Source organism: Trachemys scripta, chromosome 4 (assembly GCF_013100865.1).
Source record: "Trachemys scripta elegans isolate TJP31775 chromosome 4, CAS_Tse_1.0, whole genome shotgun sequence".
Classification (NCBI taxonomy): domain Eukaryota; kingdom Metazoa; phylum Chordata; order Testudines; family Emydidae; genus Trachemys; species Trachemys scripta.
This window is the reverse complement of record NC_048301.1, coordinates 91,506,081-91,528,508: the sequence shown is the minus strand read 5'-3', so window position 1 is coordinate 91,528,508 and position 22,428 is coordinate 91,506,081. Positions and strand designations below refer to the sequence as shown.

The 22,428-nt window shown below is 43.8% G+C and overlaps 1 protein-coding gene across 2 annotated transcripts in view; it reads right to left on the bottom strand.

The window, feature by feature from the left end:
* The window catches only part of QSER1 (glutamine and serine rich 1), an 82,871-nt gene extending 70,606 nt beyond the window's left edge, over positions 1-12,265 (bottom strand). Inside the window, exon 1 of one of the 2 annotated variants that reach the window (XM_034769925.1) lies at positions 11,840-12,265. In XM_034769925.1, coding sequence (XP_034625816.1) covers positions 11,840-11,964 — 125 coding nt within the window. In that variant the 5' untranslated portion in view covers positions 11,965-12,265. The remainder of the gene's footprint in view (positions 1-11,839) is intronic. The other variant, XM_034769924.1, reaches the window with a different exon arrangement.
* Positions 12,266-22,428: the final 10,163 nt, after the last annotated feature.

Sequence of the window (22,428 nt, the reverse complement as noted above, 5' to 3'; positions counted from 1 at the left end):
GGTTTAGTGCTAGAGCTTATCTATGTATGCATGGATTGGCTGAATACAGAGCCAAATTCTATAATTTGTGTGGGTTTGTTTTGTTTTATAGTGAAAATATTTTGTATTTTAAAAAGCAAAACAACACTTTCAAAGCTAAAAGGAAACAGTCTTCCTTTTATTTTATTTTTCTTATGGCTGAATTCTTTGACTTTAAAAAAAAGTGCATGGTAACTGAAGGCCAAGGTATTCTTACAGCTACTAAGTATTTTAATACTTGAATGCAAGTGCTGGCTTGTCTGCTTAAGATAAAAAACCACCTACAGAGTTCTTAATAGCAAAGACAATTACAATGCCATTTTTGTGAAATTAGTTCAAATACATTTTAAACTATATATTTAAAAATAATTTATATCTATATGACTAATTTTAAACTTCAATATTAGTGATTGCGAAAGGTGAGTTTGAACTTTTGACCTTATTGGCTTCTTTTTGGTGTATAAAAATAGTCTGAATTATTTTTTGTTGTTGTTAAACACACACATTCAAAATTCAGTAAAGACGGTCAAAATTTTCCAAATTTCAATAGAAAAAATGGGACACATTTTCCACAATTTTTATAGCTATTTTTCAATCAGCTCTAAAATTCAGGACTATCTACCCAGGAAGCAACTGGAAAAGTGGTGGGATTATAACATCAGAGAAACACTGAAAATGTATTAATTGAAAGAGAAGTAGTCATTTTTATCCAAAATTAAAATTCTGATTTCATTAAATCCTATTTAACAAACACCCAGTCCCCTTCACTTAGGGCTGAAAAATCTCCCAAAGTTACAATCTTCAAGGTAAACAAACAAAAACAAGCAAAAGAAGACTTTACACTCCTGATATTTTCAAGTTAAAAAATAAGCATTATTTTATTTGGCTGGGATGTTGGGAAGGTGGTGTTTGTCAGGCTCTTTTTATACATCATTAATGAACAAACAAGGGCACAAATCTAGTTTGCTTTTATTTTGTAGTTCTCCTTTAAAGGTCACAGTTTATTTAAAAAATAGTTAAGTTACAGTGTATCTCCCTCTTCCACACCATCACCAACCACTGCAAAGGGAGAACTTCCAGTCTCTTTCCCTTCCCATCCTCGCTGCTGAAAAAGAACAGAAAGCTTCAAAGTAACTTCCTTTCACCTCTTCCCATTTTTGCAACTTCCCCCTCAGATCATATTGGTACCTCTGCTGCCATTCACAGCTTTCCTAGGTGGCAAGTGATGGCAAGATCTGACTAGTTTCACAGCTACCAATAGCCATTCTGAATATTAGTTGTGACACTGACCAGAGTATCACATATCTTACTCTGCGGCCATCTGGAACCTTGAGAGCCCCATTGACAATTACTGTTGGGGGAGAATGACTGCTCTCTTCCTTCCCCATCCCCCAAAAACTAGTATTCTAGTATTGCCACACAGTGAAATAAGACTCCAGCCAGTTACTTGCTGCTGTTCAAAACCCCATTGGGTGGCTGTGAAATTGATGAGATCACGGCAATTCCTGTTTACTGCTAATTTAGTTTAGAAAGTTGCATATTCAATCTGATCCACATTGGGGCATTAGTTCTCAAAGGAGAAAAATGTCATATAATGAATCACAGACATCACTTCCTGAAGCACTTAAGCTTGAGAAATCTCCCAAGAAAATTTATGAAACCAGAGCGCCCAATATGTTGGTTCAGGTCATACAGCTGGCCATGCTCGGGATCTTATGTTTGGGATAGGATTGGAGGTTTAATATTTGGAAGTTTCCCCCAAGTCATCATCAAGCTATTCACTCATGTAATTTAAGGTTGTGGCACACCTCTCCTGTCAGGGTCAGGGATTTGTTTTGATCATCTGACCAGGCCCTCTAAGGTTGATGGTACCAGAGCATTTCTAGGGAAGTTTGAGGAAGAATATTGTCCTTGTGACAGAACATTCCATTGTTTGGTAAGAGTTTATGATGATTTTTTGGCCTCAAATATCCATAGAATAGCCCCAAGGCACCTTCCTCCCAAAGTCTGTCTTTCCAAATCACTCTGGTTTATGAATGAACTATGCAAACTCAGGCAGGAGGAAAGAAAGCTTGAGCACCAGTAGCAGAAGCTGCAATTTGAATCTGACTGACCAACTGCAAAGATTTTTTAAGTCCAATGGTGTGGCTGTACAGAAGTCAAAATAGAGGGGTTTTGCCTCCATGATAATATCTGCAAAGTTTCAATCAGTGGATCTGTTTTGAGAGGAAAATAGTTTGGTTCATCTACATTGCATTTACTCAGTGGCTGATTCAAGTGTCTTCAATTGTAAGGAAATTCTGTATTACTTTCCAAATAAAATCAGGCAGATCCAGACTGAACTGTCTGCATTCACAAGGACAACACACTCTCTCAGAAGGAAAAAGACCGGCTCTGACCTGTTTCCCCCAAATTATTCTTAAAGTAAGGGTATTTAGCAATACTTCTAAACAATTAATAACCATCAAGAACACTAGCACTCGATTCTGCAGTGGCACAGATGTCACTATTTGTACTGTTCGTAATATAGGAAAAAAACAAATCAGTTGATTGTCATTGGTATTAGGTACACCACCAGAGGAAGATGGTTAATAAATACATAGTTTACTATTTTATTAGAGTGTATGTTTCTTGTGGCAGGGACCATTTCTAGGTTTGTGCAGCACCTAACACGAGGGTCTGGATTCTGATATAGATGTGTTGTAATAAAATCACACATCCCTCCTCCAAATACATGCTCTTATAAACTTCAATTTAGATTAAAATAACACAAAAGAACAATTTAAGCAATTTCATTTTCAAATTTCATGTTTGGGGCTCACACAATTCTCTTGATGACTGGCCTCCTGCCCTTCCCTAAAATCTTGGGGAAAGCCATGGATAAATTATATTAGTGTGGTTTACTCCACATAAAGAATTCCCACTTTTCTTGTATTGTTTTGATTTTCTGGGGCTCTTTCCTCATGATGGGTCAACTTTTTTATTTTATTATAGGGCTGTCAAGCGTTTAAAAAAAATAATCGCGATTAATCGCGCTGTTAAACAACAATACCATTTATTTTAAAATATTTTTGGATATTTACTATATTTTTTAAAATATTAATTTCAGTTACAACACAGAATACAAAGTGTACAGTGATCACTTTATATTTATTTTTTATTACAAATATTTGCACTGTAAAAAACAAAAAATTTGTATTTTTCAATTCACCTCATACAAGTACCGTAATACAATCTCTTTGTCAAGAAAGTTGAACTTATAAATGTAGAATTATGTTAAAAAAAACTGCATTCAAAAATAAAACAATGTAAAATTTTAGACCCTACAAGTCCGCTCAGTCCTACTTCTTGGTGAGCCAATCACTCAAACAAACAAGGTTAGTTACAATTTCAGGTGACATTGTAAACAAGAAGCAGGCAGCATTATCTCCTGCAAAGTGAGAACAGGCATCCAGATGGCACTGTTGTATCTGGCGTTGCAAGATATTTACATGCCAGATGCACTAAAGATTCATAGGTCCCTTCATGCTTCCATGCTGATGAGGAGTTCTGCTTGACAACTATCCAAATCAGCGAGGACCGATGCATGTTTATTTTCATCATCTGAGTCAAATGCCACCAGCAGAAGGTTCAGTTTCTTTTTTGGTGGTTTGGGTTCTGCAGTTTCCACATAGGAGTGTTGCTCTTTTAAGACTTCTGAAAGCTTGCGCCACACCTCAGCCCTCTCAGATTTTTGATGGTACTTCAGATTCTTAAACCTTGGGTCAAGTGCTGTAGCTATCTTTAGAAATCTCACATCAGCACTTTCTTTGCGTTTTGTCAAATCTGCTAACGTGTTCTTAAAACAAACAAGTGCTGGGTCATCATCCGAGACTGCTATAACATGAAATATATGCAGAATGCGGGTAAAACAGAGCAGGAAACATACAATTCTCCCCTCAAGAAGTACAGTCACAAATTTAATTGACAAACTTTTTTAACGAGCATCGTCAGCACTGAAGCATGTCCTCTGGAATGGTGGCCGAAGCATGTAAGGGGCATACAAATGTTTACATATCTGGCACGTAAATACCTTGAATACTGGTTACAAAAGTGCCATGCGAACGCCTGTTCTCACTTTTAGGTGACATTGTAAATAAGAAGCAGGCAACAGTATCTCCCGTCAATGTAAGCAAACCTGTTTGTCTTAGCAATTGGCAGAATAAGACGTTGGACTGAGTGGACTCGTAGGCTCTAAAGTTTTACACTGTTTTGGTTTTCAGCGCAGTTATGTAACCAAAAGAAAAAAAAAAATCTGCATTTGTAAGTTACACTTTCATGCTAAAGAGATTGTACTTCAGTACTTGTATGAGGTGAATTGAAAAATACTATTTCTTTTATCATTTTTACAGTGTATATATCTGTAATCAAAAATAATATAAAGTGAGCACTGTGCACTTTGTATTGTGTTGTAACTGAAATCAATATTGAAAATGTAGAAAAACATCCAAAAATATTTAATAAATTTCAGTTGGTATTATATTTTTATAAGTGCAATTAATCGCAATTAATTTTTTTAATTGTGATTAATTTTTTAATCTACATGAGTTAATTGCATGAGTTACCTGCGATTAATTGACAGCCCTATTTTATTACCATGTCATTTTATTATCTTCTGCCCTTTCTCCATCAATTAGCTCTTCTCCCCCCCCCCNTATCTGCCCTTGTTTTCTGACAGTCTGCCCCGAGGTAGACACTCAGTCATGAGCCACTCGAGAGAGCATGACAGCATGAGATACTTCCAAAAAAAAAAAAAAAAAAAAAAAAATAGTATCATGGTGCCATAACTTGTCTTGAGCAGATGCAACTGAACACTAGTGTCAAAATACCAATCCATAGGAAAGTTTTGCATTTTATTCCTTAATGTACACTTTATATTCGAATTATATGGAAATACTGTGTTAATGCAACTTGGAAGTAGAGATGTTAACCACAGAAGAGTCGGGATGTTCACATTTATGTTTCCTGGATCAACTGTAACTAAGTCACTTTGAGCATAAACAACACTTTGCATTTAATAATTCCTTTAATCATAAAGCAGAATCTCAAAGCATTTTACAAACAGTTACTTAACCCTCATAACACCCTGTGAAGTATTACATGGGGAAACCAAGACAGTCACAAAAAGCTAGATTTTCAGAAGAGGTCAGCACCCACAATCGGGATCAGATTTTCAAGGGCTTGGATCCTATATAGGCACCTAAATAAGGGTCACATTTAATGCAGCAGCTTCCATTGTGATACTCGTGGCTATATTTTCAAAAGAGCTCAGAACGTAACATGCTGAGCTTTTTTGAAAACCTGGCCCTTAGTGACAGCCAACACCCTACTACACATCAGGAGCAAAGCCAGGAGCAGAACCAGTACTTAAATTCCTCACTTCTGACCACAAGGCAATTCTTGTTCCCTATAGTAAATGTATATAATAAACCTGCTATTGCCTACATATGTACATGCAACAGGGCTGAGTAATGACTGGTGTGGAAGTCAATGGGAAGCCCCAGGATGGCACAAGAACTAGGGGTCACCAAATGAAATTAATAGGCAGCAGGTTTAAAACAAATACAAGGAAGTTCTTCTTCACGCAGCGCACAGTCAACTTGTGGAACTCCTTACCTGAGGAGATTGCGAAGGCTAGGACTATAACAGCGTTTAAAAGAGAACTGGATAAATTCATGGAGATTAAGTCCATTAATGGCTATTAGCCTGGGTGGGTAAGGAATGGTGTCCCTAGCCTCTGTTTGTCAGAGGGTGGAGATGGATGGCAGGAGAGAGATCACTTGATCATTACCTGTTAGGTCCACTCCCTTTGGGGCAACTGGCATTGGCCACTGTCAGTAGACAAGATACTGGGCTAGATGGACCTTTAGTCTGACCCGGTATGGCCGTTCTTATGTTATGTTCTTAAGGGTCTGCTCCCACATATCCAGTTGAAGGATCTCGCCCTCAATTTTTTTTTTTTTTTAATTTTCCTTAGACCTAAAACTTAATGTGGCATTAACAGGATGAGTTCATTTGATTTTTGCAATTCCTGGTCCTTAAAAGAAAAAACATCCCAGGGCATTCATATAAGACTATGTAGCATTTAGTTGGGTATATAATCATTTAAATAAAATCAGTTGTGTTTGTTTCACTATAGCTCTATCAGGAAGCTGTGCACTGCTCAAAAGCTACAGAAAAATGATGGCACCCCATTTTAAGAAAGAAATAACTTTACTATTTAAAACAAATTCCTTAAATATGCCAGAAGCACTAGTCTTCATTTAGGATTTAATAGGTCTTAAACCTGATGTCTAAAACAAAAACAATTAACATTGTAAGAGTACAAAAATAAAATTTAAAAAATTGCCTTAACTTGAATAAAATTTTGAAGCTCTTAAAAAAAAATCACAGTGGGAGTTTTATGAAAAAAGATCAGAGGAAAACCCTAGCATTCTGGGGGGGACTGGCTGGCTCAGATGATTGGTAACTTCCAGGTTACTAATTTCAGTAAGGACTAAAAGCGGTTGACAAATAATGGCTATCTGAAAGCCTATGAGAAGCAGGAAGCCTGAGAAGCTCACTTTGACTGGGAGGAAGAGGGGTGCATTGAGCAGGGAGAGTCAGGGGCAGTGGGGCAATGTCAAGACGTCAGGGATAGGATGGGGAGTGGTTCCTACCTGCTCCTCAGACCAATCTAAAGCACTGAGGTGGCCATTCCAGCACTTCTGAGTCCTGCTCTCACTACCCCTGCCCCTTGCGCACAGCTTGCAATGAACAACAAGCACAGAAGCAGAAATATAGATCAGCCTCCACAATATTTCCTTTACAGGGGTGCTTGCCCCCCAAAACCTCATGGTTCTACTGCTCCTGATGAGAAGTCAATTTGGTAGTATCTTTATTCCTGTTGCCAGTAGACAAGTGACCACAAACCTAAAGAGCCCCACTTCTAAATGGTACCCATGGCAGTCTCAACAGAGAGTCCAATAACTGGATGGATATAGAAAACAAATTATCTTCCAATTCCTAGCAGTGGTCTTTTCAGATCAGGAATGAGCCACACTAGTGAATATGCATAGAGAAGCTTGCATTGCTGTGAGCTATGCTGTATCTGTTCTCTAGATAAACAGAAGCCCTCAATCTCCAGAATTGTCAAGTCAACACTACATTCACACACGCAAACATAAATTCAGCCATAAAAGTTAATCTCTTCCCCCCCACCACCAACCACTAGAAAGTTCATGAAGACCTGGACATGGTTTATAATGGAAGAACACTCTCAACCACAACTAGTATTAAACTTTAGGCAACACAATCTCAAATGCCTGAGAAGGGGCCAAGGGTGCCACATGATCCTGAAGTTCAGAGGACACACCTGATTTTCATGGCCTGTCCCATATCTTTGAAACCTTTCAGGATAACTAAGGAAACCCCACAGCTATTTTGAATTTCTCAGCATTGTATCTGTAACAAGTTACACAAGAAATGATATTCTTTTCCACTCACTGACTACTGAAACAGCAAATAAACCTGGAGTCAGAAGATTCCATGGAAGATGTGGAGATGTGAAGAGGAGAAGAGTCTAAAGTAAGGAACGTAGATGAGAAATTGTACATTCTTTGTAAAAACTTTGACATCATTTAAAATTCAATAGTTGTAGGTGTCTTTACCTAATGAGAGCAGTGATCTTTCTAAATCCACCCTCCTTCCTAATAGCCCATCCTGCCAGTTTCACCAGAATGCTCCAATACAAACAAGGGATAGGCAAAAAAGGCAGAAAAAACAAACAAAGAAAACGAAAGGGCTGCTGCTCTGGCCTGTAATACAGAAAGGGATTAATTTTTCAAAGAAGCAGGAAGGAAGAAGAAAAAAAGACTCAAAAACATTTAGAAATTGAATGTCTTTTTGCACTGGTAAAAGGATATGTAGCCTGTCTCCTCTAGAAGCATTTGTTTCAGGAACCTGTTCAGTGGCCTATGTGAAGTGTTCATATTCTTATGGACAAAGGCCCACACCAGAAATAAAAACTATTAAAACTGGCATCTTTGTAGGTACTCTAAAGAGAGGTCAAGGACTGAACTAGCATGGAGACTGAGGCTATGTCTACATTGCACTTTTGACAGTAAAATTTTTGTCGGTCACGGCTGTGAAAAAAAACATTCCCCCGACCAACAAAAGTTTTACCCACAAAAAGCACCGGTGTAGACAGCGCTTTGTCAGTGGGAGATGCTCTCGTTGGGGGTGGTTTTATTTTGTCGGCAGGAGAGAGCTCAGAAAGAGCAGCTACACTGCATACCTTACAACAGCACTGCTATAGCAGCACAGCTGTGTGGCTGGAAGGTGCACAGTATAGACCAGGGGTTGGCAACCTTTCAGAAATGGTGTACCGAACCTTCATTTATTCACTCTAATTTAAGGTTCTGCATGCCAGTAATACATTTTAATGTTTTTAGAAGGTCTCTTTCTATAAGTCTATAATATATAACTAAACTATTGTTGTATGTAAAATAAATAAGGTTTTAAAAATGTTTAAGAAGCTTCATTTAAAATTAAATTAAAATGCAGAGCCCCTGGAACGGTGGCCAGGACCCGGGCAATGTGAGTGCCACTGAAAATCAGCTCACATGCCACCTTTGGCATATGTGCCATAGGTTGTCTACCCCTGATATAGACATAACCTGAATTACCGTCTCACATTTAGAAGTTCTCCCTGCAATTCAGGACTTGGTGGGGCACAACGAGGTATATGACTCCCCTTTTACATCTACACTGCATTTTTCTTTCAGTAGCGTGTAGAGTAGGTATTTGTTAGCCGCCCTCGCATGGATTTAAGTAGCAGTGTAGAACAGCTTAGTAACTGGAGTACAAACACTCCTGAAGGCTGTGGGTATGTACCCGAGTATATATCCTACACAGCTCTTTGCTTGCCCAAGCCATGCCTTCCTGTCTACACTGCTGTTTTTAACTGTGTAGTATCCCACTACTTCCCAGCTGGTGGAGTTTTTCCACTTCACAGAAAAAGACTTCAGCAGTGAGCAAAGGCTCCCGGCTGCTGGATCCCTTCCCCGCTGCAGGTAAAGACTGGCATCGGGGGAGGTTCTGGCCACTCTGTTGCAGGGAAAGGCTCCAGCAGTGGGGATCAGCCTTTCCCCTCTACCTTCTTCCACCAGAGCCTTTCCTCATGGCAATGAAAGTCTCTGGCAGCAGTGAGTTGCTGAAACCTTTCACTGCTGCCTCCCACTGCCAGTGCTTTTCACTACACATACCATACACGCTGTCAAAAGCGGTGTGCAATGTAGACGTAGCCTTAGGCTTACTTTAAACCTGTCCTTTAAATAGCTTTATTTCAGCGTTTGCCACTGAAAATTGACATTAAATGTTGATTCATAAGAGAATTGGTATTGAAAGCTTTGGCTAGATGAATCCAATGTAATATCAAGATTCCTTTTTAGTTCATTTTGAATTTCTAGCAAGCCCATCAAACATCAGGATCTGTGGATAATTGAGGGCTATGGGGTGAGAGAGCAGTTCAGTCTCCTTGCTACTTCAATCTTTGACCTTCTTGCTCACCCCTAGAAGCAGGCCTTCAAAAATGGTGGACACACACCAGCAAGGCACTGTGGGGATTCTTACACTGTCTCTACCTATGTTGAACTTGCAACATGAATAAGTGTTAGACTTTAGTTTTAAGTGCTGTCAATAAGTTTGGCCAATATGACCTATTTGTAATGTGCTTACAAAGTTTATTTAATCATTTGTTTGTGTTTTTCTCTTAACGGTAAGTGTTTAAAATATTCAGTAAAGAAAAAGGCTTTAGTTTCAGGCCTCTAAAATATCATTACACTATGGACAACACTTAAAACAAAAATAATAATTAACAACTGACAAATACCTCATTTGTTTATACCTTTCACAATAATTTAACTTGGTTAAATATATATTTTTATATTTATGCTTAATTTAACATATGTATTATTTATCTAGAGTTTGTATAATCTAGAATACAAACTTGTATTTGCAAACCAATGAGTCTAGACTGTGACCTGCAGCTACGCTGAGTTGTTACAATATGGTGTCAGTCTTTATATGAGAAAAAATGTGTAGATTAAAAATCCTTATAGATTATTTGTTGTTTTCAAACCTACTGCATATGCCAACAGCAAAGTGCTAAACCTCCATTTTGGTGGGTTCCAATATTCATTGTCACTGTATGTAATCTGAATAATTGAACAGTTGCTAATATAAACATGGAATGCATTAAATATGAGACTCTTGCAGGGAGAAGGGATGTAGACAGAGCAAGCTATATTTTAAACCACTTAACAAGGGTGAGGGAAACCCTAAACTCCTCAATACAGGAAAACCCATCCCATTACAGCAGGGGGAAGAGGAGAGGAAAAAGGAGATTTCAAGTTTAAGTGACCAAATATTAGCATAGCAACAAGAGATTCCATTTTCATGTTATGCTTACACTAACACTGTATTTTGCCTTATATACTACAGTAATTTGGAGCTGCACATATACCTAAGATAGACAGATAATATAATTATTAAATAATAATAAAAAGAAGCCAAAACAGAGACTGATCACTTGGAAAATTTTAGGATTTGTATTTTTTTAAGTTAACAAAATTAACCTGAGTTATACAATATATAAGCAAACCTGCCCCAATAAAATCTTTTGTAAATAATATTTTTACTTTTAATTTTTTTCTCCAAGCTTTTCTAAAAAGGGGCTGAATCCACTTGGACAAGTTTCTGCACAGAGGGAGCACTGCACTTCTGAAAATAGAGATTTATAAGGAAAAGGCAACCCTGAACAACAGGAGAGTAATAATAAGATGCTATAATCCAAAATAAAGGGTGAAACAAAGCTGCGAGTATAGCGAAGAGGTTTGGGGTGAGATCATAAACACGGGAGCTTCCCCATGGTGGTTTAGGATGAGGTCACTAGAAGCTCTCAATGTCCCAGCATTTGTAGCCTCGCAATTCAGGGGCTGCACCTACAAGACACAGTATTGTTCTTGACACCGCATCTCTTATTAGTCCATGCCGTTAACAAATTGGACCACGCCTTTCACTGGGCCGCTTTTAATGTTGCCGTTTCGCAGTTTAATGCACTGGGAGAATGTTACTCTTTTGTACAGATCGAGATACACGTTCGCTATATTGGGCTTCCCTAGGAATCGCTGGAGGAAAACATGAACTCTTGAACCCTAGTTGCAGATTTAACACAGACCTTTGGAGAAGGGGGAAACCAGCAACTTTCCCTGCTCAGATTAGCCTCCCTCATTGACTGTTCAGAACCTGGTACAAACTCCAGCCCTGGGACCGCAGATTAGAGGAAAGGCGCCTCCTGCCTGCATCCACCCCCGGGGGCCCACTGCTGCTGGGGGAGAGAAAGAAGAGCTGCCCTGGCCATTGCGAACGTGCGTGTGCCGGGCCGCTGGGACGCCAGCCCGGATTCCAGCTCTCGCCAGCTCGCCCCCGCCAGCAGCGCGCCGTGGCCCAGTTACTGCCCCGCGGCCTTGCTCCTTACCGCCGGCCCCAGCTGCGCCCCAGAGCCCGGCTCCGTGCCCCGCGGCTCCCTCCTGCAGCCCCGGCTCCCTGGAGGGCCCAGCCCCGGGGGACGCCCCTCAGGCCCTCCCCACCCGCGAGAAGTTCTTCTCCGCCCCGCTTGGCTCGCACCGCGCGGAGGAGCCCCCCAGAGTGGGCGCCGGTGACCCCCACGCCCCCATGCGGGGAAGGCCCCGTCTCAGTCCCCGGCCTTTCCTGGCGCAGCCCCCCGGCGGACCCTCCTTACCTGGGCTTGAGGCTGCCCGCGCCTCGCTCGTAGGCCCAGGCGGCGGTGGCGGCTGGCTGCGCGGCGGCGGCTGGAGCCAGCGGGTCGGCGAAGCTGGGAGTCGGCGGGTAGTTCCTGTCCATCATCGGGGCAGCGAGCGGGGCGCGGGGGCTGCGCTCGGGCGCTGTGTGCGGGGCGGCGGCAACGGGCACCGAGCAGAGCGGGTGGGAACGGCCCCCCCTTCCCTCATGCGGGGCGGGCAGCGCCGCGTCCCCCCGCCGCTCCGGGCCAGGCCGCCGAGTGCCTCGTCCCCCCCACCCGGCTCAGCTCCGGGCGGCGGCCGGCGGGCGGCTCAGGGGAGCAGCGCACGGAGGAGGCGGTGGCAGGGGCTGCGAGTCGCCCAGGCGGAGACCCATGTCGGGCTGCTCCTTCCCAGGATGCACCTCCCCCTCCACAGCTCACTGGGACTGATGGGCTTCGGCTCCCGCGGCCAGGGGGCAAGGGAGGCCGGGGGGAGGGGATTGCCTGGCGGGGCAGACAGCACAGGGCAGCGCAGGATGGGTCGGGGCAGGGCGTGTCTGTAATCTAGCCTCGGAGAAACGGGGTGGCTTTAATCCCGGTTGAAAGGGGGCCGTAGCCTACCTATAGGGGTGAGTCGAAAATATGGTGAGATGTAATCCGGATTAGGGGGGTGGTAACCAGCCCCAGAGAGGGGCTTTAATCCAGACTATGAATGCGAGGGAGGTATTTAATCGGGTGTTTGGGGGGCTATAATCCGGAGTCCCTTTGTGTGGGAGAGGGAGAGGAGTGCTTAATCCCGGGGATTCCCGAGTCTCAGGCAGAATAGTGTGCGGAGGTGGGTGTCCCTCGGTGGCGGGGCCCAGTTGGGGGAAGATTGAGCTTAAGGGCTGAAACATAATTTTCCTTCTCGGTCCGGAGCTGTGGCAGGTAAAGTGCCTGCGCTTTGCCACGCCCACCCCGTGCCCTCCAGCCAGCTTGCTGTGGCCACTCATGTTATATAGGAGGAGGAATGTTCCCCTTTGCCGTTCGCACTGGGGGGCGGCGGCGGGGAGAGAGGCGCCTTCTCCAGTTCCAGCGGATCGTTTGCCTACAGCGTGTCAAATTCGCGGGTGAGGTAGTTGTTATTCTCCCCCATATGCGGGTAGTGATCGCTGTCCTGGAGAAGGACAACTCCCTACTTGCATGTCCCCGTGAAGCCTACAGCTCCATACGTGATGCTCCGCCCCACACACACACACCTTGACAAATTTTCCCTCCGGGGGAATGTGGTGATTTGTACCTTATATTCTTCAAACCAGGTGAGAGATGTCCCACTCCGAAGTTTACATTCAAAAGCAGGTGCCAAGCAGCAAAGATTTGTTGCAATGATAGGACTCTGAACTTCCTTTTCCCCCACACAGCTATTACCACCACCACAGACTTTTCCTAATTCTCATCCCTCGGTAGTGAGATTATCTTTTGGGAATTAATTTAAAAACAGTTATACACAGTTTTCTCCCATTGTTGAGGAAAGGCTTTGTTGTGAGTGTATTGCTGCTGACAATCTCACTCAGGCTTTGTAAAATTTCCCTCAATCCCTGCTATCCCAGTTTGAGAACAGCTCTGTTACAGACAGTTCTGTTTCCTGGAAGTTGTTTGTATTGTTCCTTCAACAGCAGGAATAATAAAAAGAACCAGTTCCTCACATACCAGTAGACAGCATAGATATAAAATATTCAGAGAAGGAGAGGAGCCATTGAAACAAAATCAAACACCTTGACATATTTTGTACTACATTGGCTTTAAAGTTGTTGACAACTTCTAACTAAACCTATTACAATAATAATCAAAATACATTTAACTTAAGTACAATTAGATAAGTTATTCTTGATTCTCACATTTTTCTCCTCTGTTCTTTTATCATAATATTTATTCTATTAAAATATCTGATCCCTTTCCTCTCAAGATAAAATTAATATATTTTTGCCCCTATCCTGTTCCCACACCCACAAGTATTTTTTGTCACCACATCATGTTGTTATCTCTTAATAAACATAAAATGCCATTACTTTGCATGGAGTTTTATGGAGATTAAATAAAAACAAGGTTCCTGCTACAAAGATTGTAAAATCTAGGATATCTGAGCTAGTGGAGAGCCCCACTGGGAGGTCCATTCAGCCGCAGAGATCCACCCATGGATGTCATTGCACGATTGGGGCCTACAAACCTAGAACAGGAATATAGACAGAGAAAGGTGTTAGTGAAAGAAGAGATGCAGGATTCAACTGTGTATAGTAAGGCAAAAGAAGAGGGGTTCTCAGGAGAGATTTGATGGTGCAGTTTGAGGATGGACGGTGAACTGATAAGAGTGGTGTTTCACATGTAGGGAATAGCATGTAAAAGGCAAGAGAAGGAGGAGAGTATGAAAAACAAGGTGAGAAGAGCGCAGGCCATGAAATGAGGAGTAGAGACTTAAAAATGAAGATAAGGAATTTAAACTTTAGAGGAAATGAATTTGAGGGAGATGAATGGTCAAAACAGCAGAAATAGATTAAATAATCTTATTATTGGGCAGAGGTTAAGGGAGAGTCAAGAATTTGCTTATAATAGTCCAGGCAGGATAGAACTATGGCTTGAACCAGTTTTGATAGTGGAGAGAAACATAAAGGTGCAGATTTTATAAATGTTTTAAAGGCAGAAGCAACAAGATTGGGCAAGAGTCTGTATATGAGCAGATAAAGGAAGGGAGGAGTGAAAGATTAACCAAGTCTGTGAAGGACCAATTCCAAAACAAAAACAGTAGAGTGGTCAGTATTAATGAAGAAAGGGAGAAGGCTAGAGAGTTAGGATCATAGGCTAAGAGTTCAGTTTTTGCCATGTTTAGTTTAAGGAAGCAGCGAGTCACCCATGAGGAGACAGGAAGAAATGAGGTCCTGGATGTAATGGGAGAGGTAGATGTGAGAGTGATCAGTACAGAGGTCATGAGAAACCATGAGAGTTCATAAAGTCACACAGGGGCAAGGGTAGAGAGGAAAAGAGAGGGGACCAAAGACAGTGAGTTTTCCTTTTTCAGAGTAGCAGCCGTGTTAGTCTGTATCCGCAAAAAGAAGAACAGGAGTACTTGTGGCACCTTAGAGACTAACAAATTTATTAGAGCATAAGCTTTCGTGCATCCGAAGAAGTGGGCTGTAGTCCACCAAAGCTTATGCTCTAATAAATTTGTTAGTCTCTAAGGTGCCACAAGTACTCCTGTTCTTCTTTTTGAGTTTTCCTTGTCCTTCCATATGACAGCACCTGTACTGCTGGAGCCACCCAGAAGAGGGTGGGTGAGATGGGTCACCCACTGGAGAAGATATAGGTTGCTATTTACATATGAATTAAATGTGATGACAAAAATTAACTGTCAGTTTTATGCTAATGCCCAAGTAAATATACAGTAGAGGCTATTGAAAGCAGCATTTCCAGCAGGAAAGGATTTACATATTGTCTTGATTTCCCTGCAGGATCTCAAGTAATCTCCATTACAATATTACAATTACAATACATTGTTTCCTTCAAAAGTGGGAGTGGGGTGGGGGGTGAGGTGAAGGAATTGCAGACACCCATACCACACACAATGCCTTGCCAACCTTCAGTGTTTGCTGTCAAGAAACTATGCTAATGCAGGGCTCCCATACAAATTTTATTGCCATAAGTATAGATCAGCAACATACTAATAAATGACAGCTACAAGTGAATTATGGAGGTCATCTCAAATAAATGAACAGCAGAAACTATAGTATCCTATCCCACTGTATATTTTGTTTATACTATATTGATTAGAAACAGGTATTAAAGAGAAAATGTACATATTAATATTATGGCATGTGACTCTCCATGTAAAGTCATGGTAAATAAGACCACATGACTTTACAGTTAAGAAAAACAGTCCACCACACATACTAGTGTACCACATTAATTAAATATCAGGCTGCTACAAACACAATATTTCCCAAAATATTGCTGAGGTAGGTCAGGTATCCTTTATAAGGGAAACTGAGTGACATCTGCTGATTTGTTTAATTTCTTTGAAGTAATTGCAGCTGAGATTGATGAATGAACAGGGTGTAATTTGCATCGCTGAGGTCCACAAGTGCAGAATAAAGTCAATTTATCTAATGGTTTGCAGTTTATGCACACAGTATAAATCCACTTGCTCTAATGCCAAACCCTGAGACCTTTGCAGCTTTTTAGCACACTGACTTGAGTTGCTTGCTGCTGTTCTATATCTGGGAAATCCATATTGAAGTGTGTTTGTCTTAGTGTTTTACATTTTTGTGCTTGATTATTGTTTGATTTGAAGGATATCATTTTTTCAGTCTTTGAACACAAATGGGCTCAGAAAGGATCCCACTTAAAAAGAATCAGCTCTTTATAGTGCCTGATCTTGATATTTTATCTCTCAGGGTTTCACTGAAAGGCCTTTCAGTGATCTCTCTAATGATTCTTTGATTGTCCTAATCTCTCTTTTATGTTCAGTACTTAAGTTTATTTAAATGTATATAGTGAAATGTACATATAAAGATGAGGAGTATGTGTTGGGATTTAAGCTGGTGTATATAAAGTTAAAACCTTGAACACTAGTGTAAAGTATTTAGATTATTTTGCTTCTTGTTGTGTTAACAAGTAAAACTTTAGTTTCAAATACAGCAATTATCTTCCTTACATGAGCTGAGCTTTAGTTGGCTTTATATAAGAGGGACCTGATTTTCAGAGATGCTGAGCACTTGCAATCCAAACTGAAGACAGTAGGAGCTGCAGGTGCTATTGTCTCTGAAAGCAACTCCAAGTATTTAATGTTACAAAAGATACTTTTCTGAGATATGTGCCAAAGAAATTTTTGAATCTATGGAGATAAGTTACAAAATCTTTCTTTTATACATTAGAAAACTAGATGGAGTTAAGAGATTTAATAGCTGAAATTTAAATACTGTAATATAGTACTTGTGGTTTAGCAGGCTTAACCCATAGCTTGGCCTGCTGAGATCTTTTTTTTTGTAGCTCATTGGTTGCTATTTAGTGTCTATAGAATTTAATTTCTTATTTAAAAAAAAAAATACTGTTCAGAATGTCTTTTCCAGGGGAAAAACCCTGTGTGGGGAGAGGAAATGGAGTTCTGACTCTGATTTTCCTAAGAATTGTCCTAGTGGGCAGGGGAAGACAGAATTTACTTTCCCCTGGAATTAGTTGGGTTCAGTTCTCTAAACCTGCAGATCGTGAGAGCACTATTGGAGGCAATTACATCAATATGGAGGCCCTTTGTCCTTCTGCACTCTACTGGGGCTGCCCAGGAATGCTGCCCCTAGACACTGATGACAGTGGGTCACTGTCTAGGGTCCACGCTACCCGAGGTTGTATTATTGGCTCAACATTGTCTTTCTCAGTAATGCCCCATCAGGTTTGAGGAGATTGTGCCACAGATGCTTCATCCATTCCACACATGCAAGAAAGCTCCCTTCCCTTCCATGGCCCCATAAGGAAGATACCCTGGAAATAGGTCCCCTCTGCTTTTGAAAGTGGAGGTGACTATCTAGCCCAAAGTTTCTAGCCCTTACAAATATGAAACTCTGCAATGCTGTCTTTCTGAGCCTACAGAGAGAGAGCTTGAAACTGTAGCTCTGAATAATGGTAGAGAAACAAAACCAAACACTTGGAAAATGTTGGGGATATACTGAAAACAATATTCTGATTCTGCTAACAGTTGCAGATTGGCTACGTGCCATTATAGGCAGTCTCATCATACCATCCCCTCCATAAACTTATCAAACTCAGTCTTGAAGTCAGTTAGGTTTTGTGCTCCCCTTGGAATAATTCAGAGACTTTGGCCTGGTCTACACTAGACGTTTATGTCGAAGTTAGCGCCGTTACATCGAATTAACCCTGCACCCGTCCACACCGCGAAGGTATTTAGTTCGACATAGAGGTCTCTTTAATTCGACTTCTGTACTCCTCCCCGACGAGGGGAGTAGCGCTAAATTCGACATGGCCATGTCGAATTAGGCTAGGTGTGGATGGAAATCGACGCTAATAGCTCCAGGAGCTATCCCACAGTGCACCACTCTGTTGACGCTCTGGACAGCAGTAAGAGCTCGGATGTTCTGAACTGCCACACAGGAAAAGCCCCGGGAAAATTTGAATTGGAATTCCTTTTCCTGTCTGGCCAGTTTGAATCTCATTTCCTGTCTGGACATCGTGGCGAGCTCAGCAGCACTGGCAACGATGCAGAGCTCTCCAGCACTGATGGCAGTGCAATCTCAGAATAGAAAGAGGGCCCCAGCATGGACTGATCGGGAAGTCTTGGATCTCATCGCTGTGTGGGGCGATGAGTCCGTGCTTTCCGAGCTGCGATCCAAAAGACGGAATGCAAAGATCTATGAGAAGATCTCTAAAGACATGGCAGAGAGAGGATACAGCCGGGATGTAACGCAGTGCCGCGTGAAAATCAAGGAGCTGAGGCAAGGCTACCAGAAGACCAAAGAGGCAAACGGACGCTCCGGATCCCATCCCCAGACATCCCGTTTCTACGAGGCACTGCATTCCATCCTCGGTGCGGCCGCCACCACTACCCCACCACTGACTGTGGACTCTGAGGATGGGATAGTGTCCACGGCCGGATCCTCGGACATGTTAGCGGACGGGGAAGATGAGGAAGGAGATGAGGAGGACGAGGCAGTCGACAGCGCTCACAACGCTGATTTCCCCGACAGCCAGGATCTCTTCATCACCCTTACAGAGATCCCCTACCAACCCTCCCCAGCCGTTACCCCGGACACAGAATCTGGTGAAGGATCATCCAGTAAGTGTTGTAAACATCTAAACATTTATTTGTAACAGAACATGATTATTAACAATTTAAAAAATGGGTTTCTCATGATTAGTTTGATTAACTTAACGGTTCAGTCATGGGCAGTGCAACTATTTGAAAAAAATCTAGCAATGTCCGGTTTTGCATGATTGTCCTGCCCAAGCCGCTCTACTGTTTAGTCCCTGCTACTGCAGCTACAGTAAGATGCGGTCTATATGTCCGGGGATGGAGCAGAAATCCTCCTGGGACATCTCAAGGAAGCTCTCCTGCAGGTAATTTGAAATCCGCTGCATTAGGTTCTTGGGGAGAGCGGCCTTATTGGGTCCTCCGTAGTAGGACACGTTGCCGCGCCACGAGACTAGCAAGTACTCCGGAATCATTGCTTGGCACAGCATGGCGGCATACGGCCCTGGTCTTTGAAGGCTTTCCCGGAGCATTCTCTGTCTGTCGCTCTCAGAGATCCTCATGAGGGTGATGTCGCTCATGATGACCTGCTTTGAATGAGGTAGGGGAATGTTAGTGTTGGGACTGCTTTACCGTTCCTTTACAGAACTGTAACCGCTGGTTTGCAGCCACGCGGTGGAGGCGGGAGAGGGTCAGCCGAAAGGGATCGTTCCCGGGGACAGCCGCGAGGGTGTGGGACAGGAGCAGACTTCCTGCTTGCCGGATTGCTGGCAGCAGGGACCGACATTGATTTCAATGTGAAATGAGGCCATTGCTAATATTAAAGTTTTAAGCTGCCACGAATCTACGGCTTACCATGTCTGCGTGCAAGAGCAATTCCGTTGTCCTGACAGGGTTCTCAAAAGTGCTCTGCAAAACCCCAGACACTGAATGCGAAGGCCGAGAATTCGACCTTGTGCTGAGTGCGCATGTGATAGGTGCTGTGCATGGTCCTGTTCACAGAGAAAGACTATGTTCTTTGTTCACAACTACATTTATCTTTCTGAGGAATTCACTCCCTTTTTCCCATTCCCACAGCCCCATCTGCGACTGTCTCACAACCTAGCCTGTCATCACACTCCCAGAGGCTAGGGAGGATTAGGCATAAGAAGAAGAGGACACGGGAGGACATGTTCTCAGAGCTTATAGCCTGCTCCCGAGCCCAGGCAGCACAGCAGACCCAGTGGCGGGAGAACTTGTCCCAAATGCACCAAGCCAACATGGATCGGGAGGAGAGGTGGCGTCAGGAAGACCAGCAGGCGACTCAAACCCTGCTTGGACTACTGAGGGAGCAAACGGACACGCTCCGGCGCCTTGTGGATGTTCTGCAGGAACGGAGGCAGGAGGACAGAGCCCCGCTGCAGTCCATCTCTAACCGCCCTCCCCCGCCACCAAGTCCCATACTCCCTTCACCCAAAGTGCACAGAAGGAGAGGCGGCAGAGTCCCTGCTAACTCTCACTCCACCCCTGCAGAGAGCTCGAGCAGCAGAAGGCTCTCAGTCCCCAAAGTTTGACAAGTTCTTTCCTTCCCGCCTGACACAAGCCCCCGTCCAAGTTTCACTTCCCAGTCCCATGTGTAGTTGATAATAAAAAATATGTTTCTGTTAACTACTGTTTCCATCATGTTCTTTTGGAGGAGGGGGGGAAAGGGGGTTGGTAATTGGACAGGACAGTCACCTTTGGCAGGGTACATAGTCGGGGGCAGGCACAGCAGCAGGGCACATACATAGTGCAGTGATGCAGTGACTACTTACCCTGGTTAGTCTGGGAGGTTCTTTTCATGTTATGTGGTGGGGGGTGGGTTGCTCTGTGACTTTGTGGCAGGGGAGGGCAGTTAGAGATCTTAAGCGGCGGTCCTTAGGCAGGATCACAGAGCCACACAGCAGGGGATCTGTAACCGTCCCCCCCCTGCCACAAAGTCACATAGACCCCCCATACACACAGTCCCTATCAGGAGGGGTGACAGGCTCCGTTGAAAGAACCATCCCACCGCAGCGGAGCCTGTCAGTCCTTGAGTTTTGAAGCTGCATTCGCGCGACTACACTACACCCGCTCCGCACCACAGTCTGCGTCCCAGTTTTTAAAAATTCCCGCGAAAACAGTATTAAAGAAAACGGTGTGCTTTAACAAAGTTGAACTATTTTTATTTTGAAACGTGTGTTGGAAGTGGGGTGAAGGCTTCTCTGTACACAAAATTAGAAAGTCACAGGTTACCCTGCTCACTCAGGAACTTTGCTTTCAAAGCCTCCCAGATGCACAGCGCTTCCCGCTGGTCTCTTCTAATCGCCCGGCTGTCTGGCTGTGAGTAATCAGCAGCCAGGCTAATTTCCTCAACCTCCCACCCAGCCATAAAGGTCTCCCCCTTGCTCTCACAGAGATTGTGGAGCACACAGCAAGCTGCTATAACAATGGGGATATTGGTTTCGCTGAGATCACAGCGAGTCAGCAAGCTTCTCCATCTCCCCTTGAGACGTCCAAAAGCACACTCCACCACCATTCTGCACTTGCTCAGCCGGTAGTTGAAGAGTTCTTTTTCAGTGTCCAGGGCACCTGTATAGGGCTTCATGAGCCAGGGCATTAGCGGGTAGGCTGGGTCCCCGAGGATCACTATAGGCATCTCCACATCCCCAACAGTTATTTTGTGGTCCGGGAAGTAAATACCTTGCTGCAGCCGTCTAAACAGACCAGAGTTCCTGAAAACACGAGCGTCATGAACCTTGCCCGGCCATCCGACATTGATGTTGGTAAAACGTCCCCTGTGGTCCACCAGTGCTTGCAGCACCATGGAAAAGTAGCCCTTTCTGTTAATGTACTGGCTGGCCTGGTGGTCCGGTGCCAGGATAGGGATGTGAGTTCCATCTATGGCCCCACCGCAGTTTGGGAATCCCATCGCTGCGAAGCCATCTATGATCGCCTCCAAGTTTCCCAGGGTCACTACCTTTGGCAGCAGTACATCAACGATTGCCTTGGCTACTTGCATCACAACAACCCCCACGGTAGATTTGCCCACCCCAAACTGGCTCGCGACTGACCGGTAGCTGTCAGGCGTTGCAAGCTTCCAGAGGGCTATGGCCACTCGCTTCTGGACAGTCAGGGCTGGTCGCATCCGGGTGTCATTGCGCTTCAGGGCAGGGGACAGCAACTCACAAAGTTCAAGGAAAGTTCCCTTCCGCATGCGGAAGTTTCGCAGCCACTGTGATTCATCCCAGACCTGCAGCACTATGCGGTCCCACCACTCAGTGCTTGTTTCCCGGGCCCAGAATCGCCGTTCCACGGCATCAACATGACCCATTGCCACCGTGATGTCCTCGGCGCTGGGTCCCCTGCTTTCTGAGAGGTCTGTGCTACTCTCAGACTTCAGGCCATCACCGCGTTGACGTAGCCTCCTCGCCTGACTTTTCTGCATCTGCCTCAGGGCAACCTGTATGATAAGCTGCGAGGCGTTGAGAGCGGCCACAACTGCAGCGATGGTTGCAGCGGGCTCCATGCTCACAGTGCTGTGGCGTCCGCGCTGTCAATGACTTGAAAAGTGCGCGAAATGATTTCCCGCCGGCGCTTTCAGGGAGGGAGGGAGGGCGGGAGTGATGGACGGATGACGACAGTTACCCAAAAGCACCCTGGCCCCTTTTTTTTTTACCCAGAAGGCATTTGCGGCTCCACCCAGAATTCCAATGGGCGGCGGGGACTCCGGGAACTGTGGGATAGCTGCCCTCAGTGCACCGCTTCCAATGTCGACGCTTTCCCCGTTAGTGTGGACTCACAAAGTCGAATTACTGTCCTTAGTGTGGACACACACGTTCGACTTTGCAATATCGATTCCAAA